Genomic DNA, 11,757 nt, shown 5'->3' on the forward strand with positions numbered 1-11,757 from the left:
TATTGCCTGAACAAGTTAGATGCCGCCTATCACAGTGCACTGAGATTTGTCACAAATTGTAAAGCACTTACTCATCACTGTACCCTGTATGCCAAGGCAGGTTTGCCATTACTTACTGTACGGAGGCTCAGTCACTGGTACACGTTTATTTATAAAGCCATGTTATTCTTCAAATTCACTTTGAAGCATTTACATTTTGTATTCAGCTCTGTTGCCTCCAAACATTTCAAACCACTGCATTGTTGATAAATCTCCAGTTACACAGGTCTAACCTCCCTACACTGTCCAGGTTTCAGAAAGATATTTGCCTCTGTACTGTTTTTCAAGCTTCTGCATTTTATAATGGCTGTACAGCTGACCTCCTACTGGAATATTCCTACTTGATTGATCAGCAATATTTTATACATAAATTGCTTGTATCAACCATGTCCATGATTAAACTCCCGTATTATATCTGCTCTCTGATAACACAGAGAGTTGCAAGCAGCTATTGTCTGAGATCTCATGATGTAGTATTGCTAGATTTGCCAAGAGCAAGGACTGTCTTAGGTAAGACAGCTTTTATGTGCGCAGCGCCACTTGCTTGGAACAGTCTACAGCTAAAATTGAAAATGAGCAATTTTATTCCTCTGAATGTTTTTTAAAGCAAGTCTACGTGAAATGCTCTTTGAACCTATGGGTATTTGTAAATGTTGATAAGTATGTAAATGTAGCTTGTAAATAAGTTCTATGATATCCTCTATTGTTTTATGTTGTTTTATGTTTCATGTGGAACCTCATTGCTGCAGGTCTCCCTTGAAAAAGAGATCGATGATCTTGATGGGACCAATCTGGATAAATAAAGGTTTGAAATGAAATGAAAAGATCCTCGACCTCCGCCCCCCTCTCGCACCTCCACACAGAGCCCCCCCACATACAACTATAATATTGATTGAAATGGGGCTGCATGAGTATGTTTTGCATTGAAGTGCATGAAAGCTTTAACTTGTAAAGACCCCTCTAAATGTTAAGTTGATGTTGATTATCAAATTCCGATATTATTAAATGTGAGATGTTTCCGGAAGAAACATATGACAAAGATCATTCCAGCCTTGGATCAAGGTGCAGTGCTCAAAGCAAATTCCTGGTGCAGTCCCAAAACAATGAAAGGCTTATAGGATAAAGGACAAGCACTCCCAAGGCTGGAAAACAGGAAATGAATCAGTGCTGTTTCTCCAGGAAACTGAAAATGTACACTATGATTCCTCACTTTGCAGAGACAGAAGGTACATTTACTGTTTGGCTTCACTTGATAGATTCTCATAATTGTACTATTGAAGACATTAACTTTGGAGAAGCACTGCAGTTACTACATTTTTAAAGATATTAGACCCCTTTCCTTTCTCTGGATGTTTGTGGCATAGTTTCTTACAAAATATTTTAGTAAGGAGCCGGTTTAGCTTCTAACTCTTTCAATGCTTCAAATGATTCCTTAGACTATATGAAACCTCTTGGGTGACTACGCATTATGAGTTGATTTATAGGAATGTTTTAGTAGCTATTCAATTTTAATAATGTTTGAGCAGCGGGCGCAGCAGTCATCTCTAGAGGCGAGGAATTCAGGGCACAGATTCAAACATCTCAACTGGTGTGACTGTGCTCTCAGGGTCCGAGGCATATGTCCTTGGGTGTGTCTTGCACTCTGTCAGTGTGTGTTGGGGTGGGGGTCGTAGCCCAGACAGCTGCAGCCAGTTTAGTGGCTTTGCTCGACCCTCAGAAGTCTCCTGATGGGGATTGATGCCGCTGGGCTGTGATTAAATGCAAGAAAAAGGCCTGTTACAAAACCCTCGCTGGTTAATCTGAGGTTAGAGGGGGAGAGGTACCTGTCTTTACTTATCTTACTTGTCAAACACACACAGTGGCGGGGGCTCAAATGTCCGACAGAGATCTGTAATGTATGACCGGGGGAGGGGCAGCTCAATGTTTCTTCGTGTCATTGGTGGTCATTGGCAGCTGTCTGTAACCACCTGTACTGTAACACGAGAGGAGAACTAACCCACTAAAGTAAGCTAGCAGCATAATAAAAACTATGGGTACCTCTTACAAACGCTCGGTTAAACGGGTTCAAATGATAGTAAATGTTTTTCCCAAAATATCATTTCTATAATTAATCATTTGAGAGGCCTTTAATATGAATATGGATCGTCTGAAGGCACCAGGACAGTCTGTAAATTATTCGTACCATAAATCATCAATGATGATCCCAACTAGGGATGTCCCGATCACCTTTTTTTGCTCCAGATCCGATTCCGATCATTTGATTTTGACAATTTGCCGATACCGATTTTTCCCGATCCGATCTTTATGCAATGCATTAAGAGAAAAAAAAGCATTCAAGTTGTCCCTTAAGGTTATTTTTTTATTTAAATGTGATATTCTATCCAACATGGATATAGCTTCTTTCTTTCACAGCAGCATTGGATCAGTTCAGTTGTGCAACATTGGATCAAAACAAAAATAAAGCTTTCAGTACTCGTTAGCTTACTGCTACAATTAGAAACTGCGCCCTGCCCACTCTGTTGCCAGATTTGAGAGAAATAAGCAACCAGGTCTCTGAAAACAAGCCCCAAAGAAGCAACACATACATGATGTTGTGTCATTTGAAACCAAAACTAAGGCCTCAGGATGACTTTAAGACTTGAACATGGTCATTTTTGTTTTGTAACATTGAATAAAACATTTAAAAAAAAAGTATTTATAAAAAATAAATTTAAAAAAAGAATCCCGATCCCCGATTTTTTTCCTCCCGATTCCGATCTTTTGAAAATCACGTGATCGGCTCCGATCCCCGATCACGTGATCAATTTATATTCTTTGATGCTACTGATTAGTTTTTATCTTTCAAAAAGACTGCAAGTATTGTCATGCTCTTTTAAAAAGGTGTCTCATTGGAAAGTGGTAAATCATTGTAGATTGTGAAACAGAGCTTAGAGCGTCTATATACACACACACAGATTGTTGTGTTGGCTGAGAGAAAGGCTAGCCGTGGCAAACATCTCCAGGAGTGTTGTGTTTAATGTGACAAAATGCCTGGAATCCTGGGAAAAAAAACAAAGCGCCTCAAGACTCCGATCCTCAGGCTCGCTCACACTTTCTCACACTTGACTCAAACACACTCTGAGGATCGAGAGCCACCTGCTTGATAAGTGATAGACGCAACAGCTGCCTTCGGCTAACACACACACACTCCGCTGTTGTTGTTGAGCAAACAGGCATACAGTAACCGACATCCACACGTTTCAATTTTCACTCTTACTCCTCATCAGCTGAACAACTGAAGCACCTCCCCCCCCCCCCCCCCAGTGTTACAGTCTTTGTCAACAAACACACAACGCTTTGTTTTGTACCAGAAACTGCACTTTGAACCTTTTAAATATATTATTAACATTTTAAATTGTATACCCCGTATATCTAGGCCCTTTTTGTTTTGTTTTATGTATACATGTCACACTGTGGGACTGCGGGAAACGGTATCTCGAGATTTCTGGATGAATAACACATGTAGTAATTTTGACAATAAAGCTGACTTTGACTTTGAAAGGGGTCATGGGAAATTATTTAAATTACATTTTGAGCAATTTAAGTAAGAATGAGAAAAGCGGGAGTGATTTGTTATATTATTTTAAACATTTATTCAACAAATAATACAATGGGATACATGTGAAAGTGTGTATGTCTGTGTGTGTGTGTGTGTGTGTGTGTGTGTGTGTGTGTGTGTGTGTGTGTGTGTGTGTGTGTGTGTGTGTGTGTGTGTGTGTGTGGTTATGCAGAGGTTGTTGCTGGCTGCTCGGAGGCGGGTGGAGTCACTTCTTCAGGTTTCGGCATCTCAACCTGCGCACATAAATCCACATATTTATGATTATTATATATTCTTACGTGTCCTCTCTAACCTATTGGGTAACTAAAACTAGAAATGGCCTTAAATATAATGTCTAAATGATCCTTCTACAGATTTGTTATGGGGTTGTTGTTATGCTGGAGGCGGGGTTTGGAGCGTGGGCGTCCTTGTTTCGAGCGCCAGCTGGAGGCAGACGGGGGACATGCTTCCCCACCGCCTGCAGCCGGCTCAGAAAACACGACACCCACACATCTCTGCTTTTATAACCCTGTTTCTGTATGGCAGCACACACAGAAGGTGGACAAAATAACAGCAACACTTTACAACATTACAACACTGCAGTAGACTATTTAGATATTGAGCGATATCTCTTTAAAAAAAGTTCTGATCTTTTACACTTTTTTTGACTACATTTGTCTCAACCCATGTTAACCTTTGACCTTCTATGCTTGCCATACTTCAGTCTGTGAGGCAGCATTTGGAAAGGACTTGAAAGGAGTTGTTGTGTGAAGTGTAAATATGCTGTACATATTGTACTTTCACTGCAGTCTGCTACATTAAAGAACACACTTGAATGTGGTGTTTAAATACCTGATAAGACAGTTTGTCAAAGTTTATCTTACAAATTACTCCAAGAAGTGTGCACGGGGCAAACATGCACTTTGTCCAAGCTGAAATTATTCTTCTTTCTAACAAACTCAGGGGCTGCTGGTTTTAAAAATGAAGAAGTACACGTGAGTTAGGGCTGCTCAATTAATCGTATTTTAATCGCAATTACGATTTTGGCTTGCAACGATTATGAAAAGAACATAATCGAAATAAAACGATTATTTATTTGATTATTGGTTTTTCAGTTGAATTATACTTAAAGTTCAGGGTAATCAACTGTTAAAAACATACTGTTCACATTTCTCTTTTCAATAAATGTATGTTTTCAAAGTAAATGGATAATTGTTTTTAATAAATGTATGTTTTCAAAGTAAATGGATAATTGTTTTTAATAAATGTATGTTTTCAAAGTAAATGGATAATTGTTTTTAATAAATGTATGTTTTCAAAGTAAATGGATAATTGTTTTTAATAAATGTATGTTTTCAAAGTAAATGGATAATCGTTTTTAATAATCGTGATATCAATTATTGACCCAAATAATCGAGATTATGATTTTTGCCATAATCGAGCAGCCCTAACGTGAGTCTTTCTCAAGCGACCAGAGTAGTACCCAAGTTCTACTGAATTACACTCAGATGTCTACAAATCTTTTTTCAGATTGTGTTTTGAGCGCAATCCTTGTAGCTGCTTGTTAGTGTAGCTCCACATCTCCCGCACAGTTTGTCCACATGAATAAAATATATGTCATCTGCATGACAACACCAACTAGCCTCTTGTTGTTCATGGGAGGAACGGAAACATCCACCGAATGATCTCCGAGTTGATGAAGAGAAGGATATCATGTGCATTAGCTGTGGTTCGCATACAAATATGGAACTAACTGCAGGATGAATGTGCTTCAGGGGGTTATAGGCAGCTCCTTCACTGATTGGTGATTAACACATGGGACATAGAGGACAGGACAACACGCTGCCTTTGCTCAGACACAGTTAACATTAATGTGTCAGGAGATGCTATGGACCAGTGTCCTCTAAGAGCATGAAGTGCTGTCCTGCAGCAGGTCTGCATGCTAATCCTTTGCTTGTAAAAACTCCAGAAAGACCTTGATCCAAATATCCTTCGTCCACACTTTTGTCTCATAAAGTGCTATTTTTATCCGCCAGCGAACGAATCTCAGTGAAAATAAAATGTAGGCCACAGAGCGCAGTAAGTCATCTCTCGCCAGATCTAGTGTGTCTATTAATGAGTACATCTTTTTTAGCATTACGCTGATGCACAGAGAATGCCAGAGCAAAATATATTTCGCCTAGATGGCTCCATCCAAAATGAACTCGCAGCCTAGTTTGAATTTGAAGAATTTAAGCTTTCTCTTTAAGAGCCGCTTGCTCTCAGACATCAATCTGAGCGTCACGATGTCTAGAATAAGAGCCTTGAACCTGGAGAGATTTAAAAATACTTCTTCCTTGGATCTTGTGTTATCTTCTGTGTCTTTGATGTCTCCTTCATGAGGAGGATGGGACCTGGAGCACACACTCATCTATTTCCTCTGTTTTTGCCAAAAATATAAAATGCTACGTAATAAAATATATTCGTGTTATATCCCAACCTCTAATCACTCTGCTGTTGGACGCCTGCCTGAGGTATTAGAATAAATAAATAAAAGAGGTGTTTGTTGTTCCTACCAGTCTCCCTGCCCGCTGCTTCAGTTTCCTCCACACCGTGTGATGAGCCTGCAGAGAGGAAGACAACGTGACTGACAGGCACATGTACAGGGCTTTTAATGCACCGTACAAAAGGACACGCTTTAATATTGGAATAACAATCAAATGTCATGAATATTCTGCTGCATGGCAACAGCATTTGCATTTATAATCTTGAGGGAAACCACTGCAGACTGAGAAGGAATCACTGCTTGATACATCTGTGATTAAAACCTGGATGGCCTCGAGCGAAGGTGCCAATAGATGACCATTTCAACTGATTTACACCTTTTAAAAAGGGCTGTACCGAATACTTTGAAGCTTTCATTGGCATTCAGACTCTAAATCAACATCTTAATGCTGTGCAGCTTTTCTGTCTGCATGTATCCTTCCTGTTTACGCCTGCTGTTTCTGCACAGTTGCAGATACTCATATTATTAGTATTGAACTATTTTTAACTTGGAAAAAAACTGTTTTCTTTCCCACTTACCCGGCTTTGCTTACACTGCAATCTAGCGGGAATAAGAACCATCTATTATAACAAAATGTTCCCACTCCATTTATTTAGGATAAAATGGTGGTCAACACTTCTGGTCTACTGGGAAGGTCAATCTTTTTTAAATGCAACAAAATGTCAAACGTTAAGGTTTTCACACAGGAACTTAAAGCCTGACACAGTGTCTCCTTTTAGTGTGCTTTCCATCACCATATCAGAAACACATCCTACCTCCATCTGCAGAGGCAGGGAGAGGCCCTGTGCTCGGCGCTGGAGGCCCCAGGGACCCTCCCCCAGGCTGTGGAGGGCCGTCACATCGTACTGGGAGCAGAGGCCCGTCCTGCCCACCAGGGGGCCCGCACTCAGCAGCACATGGTCACCACATCTGCGCACAGAGAGGAAGGTGCATGATTCATCAGCTCTCCGTCACACAAAGAAGTTACGAAGTAAAAAAGGAAACTAAGAAAAATCGTGGGAATGAAAAAAAAGTGCAAGTCACCTGTGGAGCATCACGGTGCCAGTGGGACTTTGTGATGCCTTCTGCTTCACCTCTTCTTGTTTACACCTGGATGACAAAAAGAAAACATGATCAGCTTGTGTCCCGGATTATTATGTGGGGGGGGGGGCGATGCAGAGAGGGAAACAAGGACAGCAAAAGAAGGACACAGAGGTGTATACAGCTAGGAAAGGTACCGAGACAGCTGTAAACCGTATCAGCGTTAGACAGTTCTGTTGCTTATGAAGCGCACCTGCTGTGTGAGAAGACCTCCAGAGCCACAGAGGGCACCACGACCAGAGGCTCCCAGGCCAGGTCCTGGTGGATCAGCTGCTGGGCCCCTCGGGTGAGAGACCGCAGCGACTCCTGGAGAGATAAGATACCGCCATGTTGGTTTATAACACTCTAAGGATCTGTTAGTCCAAGGTACAAAACAACGACAACAAAATCTGAACTATTCCATCTCTACAACTGCTGGTGACCAGTTAAGTCTTCACTTCAAAGATTATATAAAAATTCACACTCTGGACTCTCTTCCTCGCACCAAACAGACATTTAAATAAATATGAATATGCATGTGTGGTAGCGTAAACACCCGAGTATAGAGACTCATTTTGCGAAATATGGCTAACGACAGCATTCGTTTACAGGAGGGTGTCAGCGCAACATAAGAGCAACGTCTCATTGATATTGTTTCAATAGACGAGTATTTGATATTCAAAAGATGGAAGATCTTAAAGGAACTGAACATGAGCTGAAGACCTGATGTCAATGGTTACTGGTAAACAGAAACGATGGCTTTCAGCTCAGAATCAAGCTTTTCTATCAGACATGACTGTTTTATTTTATTTTACAGATATCCTGCTAGGAAAAGTAATGGTTGTCAACTAAAGGAAAACATTAGCTTAGAAAGAAGACACAGACGGGAAATGACTGCAAAGGCTTATTTGTACTTTAGACCACACACGCACCTCAGAGGGAGTCCACGAGTCGAGCTGAGGGTCGAGCACCACGTCACAGCAGAAAGCCCCGGCAGTGGCTACAGCAATGGAAACAGAAACCAATAAACACCACAGCACCTCTCACCAGAGTCAACGTGTATCTTTCAATAACGTCATGAAAAAATGGCCCGCCAGGAATTATGCCAAAAATAATTGTACTTAGACATCACAAGTCTAGCAGAACGGGCACAGACAGACGCTGCATCTAACCTTCAACTCTGTCTCTAAAGTTCCTGGCAGAGTTGTTTTTCTTTCTACAGGTCTCTGATGTTTGGTTAGGGTAAATAAGGAGAAACAAAGAGGATCTCTTTACCCTCAACATCCATGGTGCTGAGCAGCTCCACAGTGAAGTCCTCCTTGAAGGCAGTCTCCAGAACCTGACCCAGCAGGGCGGAGCAGGAGCGCCAGTAGGCCTGAGATGAGAGGAAACCACGAACATCTCAAACACTTTTCATCATATCCCTTATAGAACATTCTTATGCCATTAATAGCTGAAAGAAACAAATTAAGGAAGCTTTGAGACATCCAAATTGTTAGTGTGTACAGTATATGTGTTGGTCTTTTGTGATGGACGTGGATTTACAGTGCAGATAGCGGCTTTAACACCTTCAGTTGGATTCATTTACATTTCAATAGAGAGATAACGGTAAATATTGACCCACTTTAGCTTCACCTGTGGACAAGTGAGTATGAATATAGACTTGAAAAGATGTGAGTAAACATATCATTTAAAGGGTACCTATCATGCAAAATGCACTTTTGTACGTCTTTTATACATGAATATGTGTCCCCGGTGTTCCAGGGAACTCACCAAGTGTCAGAAAACACAACCCTCTCTATTTTCCTCCATACCCAAATCTCTTAAAAAGGGGCTGCAACGGATCTGATACAGACTGATCCAGATTTGAACACTTCTGTGATGTCACAGAAGTGGCGCTACGGCTATTGGGCCAACTCCACCAATCAGGAGGAGACAGCCACGGACATTGCCGTTAGAAAGCGCTGGAGACGCTGTAGTACATATGCCAGGCCTGTAGATGGTGCTGTTCTCACAGAATCAGCCCATGATGCAAAGACAGTGTTAAATTGAGAGAAATGAGGAATGGCTAAAAAGCATGATCTGTTTGGTATTTTGAAAAATAAAAAGTATAAATATGCCTTATATAGGTATGGTCCTACACTATATTATTCAAATATAGCATGATAGGTCCACTTTAAGATAAGAAATGAAAAAAGTATAAAAATACTATCATGTACTGAAACAAATAAAGCCATTTCCTACTTAACAAATGCCTTTATTCCTCTTGAAAATGTATGAAACTCCCTGACCTTCATAATTCTTTCACACTTTTCAAGTCACCATGAAAAAGCTGGAGACTCTATGTTGAAATCCTATCACATTAAGTATATTCTCGTGGTGACAGTACCTGATTGGCGATTGTTGGATCGTTGTCTTTGAATGTGAGCAGGGTGAGAGAGCAGGAGTGTGTGAGGGGCTGGTGGAGGGACCACGGCACCCCGTCCACCAGGGCCAGAGCGGATTTGTCCACAAAATGTTCTGTCAAGTCTGAGGGAAACGCAGAGTGCAAAACAAGTGTTTATTTATAGCGACACATTATCAAGAATTAAAGGTGGGGTAGGTACGTTTGAAAAACCGGCTCGAGGTACACTTTTTGTTATATTCCATGGAATGCTCTTAACATCCCGATAGCAATGAATATCTGAAGTGCTCTGACAAAAAATCCATAAAAAAATATCATCTCTGGAAGCCGTGGTGCTGTAAAAAACACGACCAATCATCTGAGCCGGCCCGGCTAAAATAACTGGATGGCCTACCTGCCTGTCAGCCTTCCATCTGTGCACAAACTTATCTCGTGCCCTCATTGGTCATGTGCGTGTTCGTGTGTGTTGGAGGAGGGGCTCTGTAAGGAAGTGGCAGATTTTTTCCGGCTGTGTATTTTCAAATTCTAGCGCACTCGAGCTGGTTTCTCCAAAATTCTCTACCCCACCTTTAACTGTGCATCCACATTCCCTTAAAACACATTTTTTCAGATATGTAAGCATACCTGTCTGTACCGACTACCCAGGGAAAGGTCAGAGAATTTAAATGAATGTCTGAATTTATTTTTTATTTGACAAGACTTAGAAGGAAAGGGGTAATGTGTGTATGTGAGCAATAACGTGTAGATTTGAGTGGACTGTAAACTGAGGTGGGTGTGATTTGTATGTACATCTCCATGTAAGTTCTTTAAAAAAAAAAACTCACGCCGGGCGCAGCTCAGAGGAGTGGACATCCCTCTGTTCATGACCAGCAGAGTACCTTCCAGCCCCGGGCACTGCATGGACACCTCGATCTTCTCGATGCGGGGGTACAGAGCTCTCTGCCGGGCCTGCTCTCTGGAGAACACGGCATTACGTTGGCTGCGGACGTCTGCAGGCGAAGCACGCAGGGCTGCAGCGGCAGATGAAAAGCCTGTGAAGAGAAAGAAATGAAGGAACCTAGCAGAAAAAGGGATGCAGTTTCTGGACTTTTCAAGAGCACTTCAAGGCTTTTATTGTCATTTGCACATTAGCTACCGTGTAGATATTTCAATGAAAGACTCAGGTCACAGGCTCCTCCAACAGTGCAACATATATATAGGACATAGAACAAATAAAACAAATACAATAGTGCAATTAAATACAAATAAAATAGAATAGCAATCGTGCATTAAGAGTCTATATACAAGTAAATGGAATATGATATATTAGATCAATAATTTGTAAGATGCACAGATGAAACACTTTGAATTCCCCTTGTATAAAAAGTGCCAATGCAAATAAAGTAAATATATATAATGAAGACACTACTTTATGTTCGTGTCATATCAATATCTGGGCTTCAAACTAAATTGTTCTAAAATAAATCTGTGTTTCAAAGTGAGGGGTAGGAACCAAGCAATCTATGGAGTTGCATTATGGGAAGTGTAGGCTCTCGTCAAATTAAATAATAACACTGGCTCTCACTTAAGGAGAGGTCCTTGTACGTTACTCTACGTACTGGAATAATTTACTGAGACATTTAGTAGAATAGAGGCGTGCTTATTGTTATGAATTACACTTTGTATTAAATGTAATGTCAAAATGTCTATTTATCCAGCCTCCAAATTACATTTCTACCTAGATAGCTCAAATGCTAATGCTAAGGTTACTCACGGCGCCGGAGAACTTGACACACGGTCCTGGTCACCATTGTGAAGAAGATATATATTTCTACACCTACATAAATAAATAAAAACGCAAATATATACGGAAGGGCAAATGGATAAACGTATGTCGCTTGTGTCTTTAGCTGAAGGACGCCATGCCTGTTTGACGTACAACAGTGAAGCAGGTCCGGGTAGGAACTTAATAGTGCTGGGAAAGTTCCATGTGACCTACATGACGTGCAGTTTGTGTTTATGACAACAGGGGTCGCTGTTGCTACTCATTTCAAATATGTTTGTAGTCCGTTGCTGGAAATCTTTAGCAGCACCATTTTAATTAACATTCTCCAGAGCCGTATAAAGAGATATAGGGTTAGCCTATATATCTTA

General features: G+C 40.9%; 1 protein-coding gene across 1 annotated transcript; it reads right to left on the reverse strand.

The window, feature by feature from the left end:
- Positions 1–3,644: 3,644 nt before the first annotated feature.
- mrpl39 (mitochondrial ribosomal protein L39) lies at positions 3,645–11,569 on the reverse strand. Its single transcript, XM_079670653.1, has 10 exons — positions 11,378–11,569; positions 10,449–10,655; positions 9,610–9,749; positions 8,496–8,595; positions 8,153–8,220; positions 7,435–7,547; positions 7,185–7,250; positions 6,917–7,070; positions 6,172–6,219; positions 3,645–3,870 (listed from the first exon to the last, which is right to left on the reverse strand). Exons 1-10 carry the CDS (start codon positions 11,412–11,414, stop codon positions 3,802–3,804), a joined length of 1,002 nt encoding a protein of 333 aa, XP_079526779.1. The 5' UTR covers positions 11,415–11,569; the 3' UTR covers positions 3,645–3,801.
- Positions 11,570–11,757: the final 188 nt, after the last annotated feature.

Source organism: Notothenia rossii (genome assembly GCF_949606895.1).
Source record: "Notothenia rossii genome assembly, chromosome: 3".
Lineage (NCBI taxonomy): Eukaryota > Metazoa > Chordata > Actinopteri > Perciformes > Nototheniidae > Notothenia > Notothenia rossii.

What these genes read in the sequence shown, in the direction of transcription:
- mrpl39 (XM_079670653.1), bottom strand. Translation starts at nt 11,414, where the DNA reads ATGGTGACCAGGACCGTGTGTCAAGTTCTCCGGCGCC. An exon ending in ATCCAACAATCGCCAATCAG is followed by an intron (nt 8,596 to 9,609) that starts GTACTGTCACCA and finishes CTCTCATCTCAG; the next exon opens with GCCTACTGGCGCTCCTGCTC. An exon ending in AGCAGCGGGCAGGGAGACTG is followed by an intron (nt 3,871 to 6,171) that starts GTAGGAACAACA and finishes TTATGTGCGCAG; the next exon opens with GTTGAGATGCCGAAACCTGA.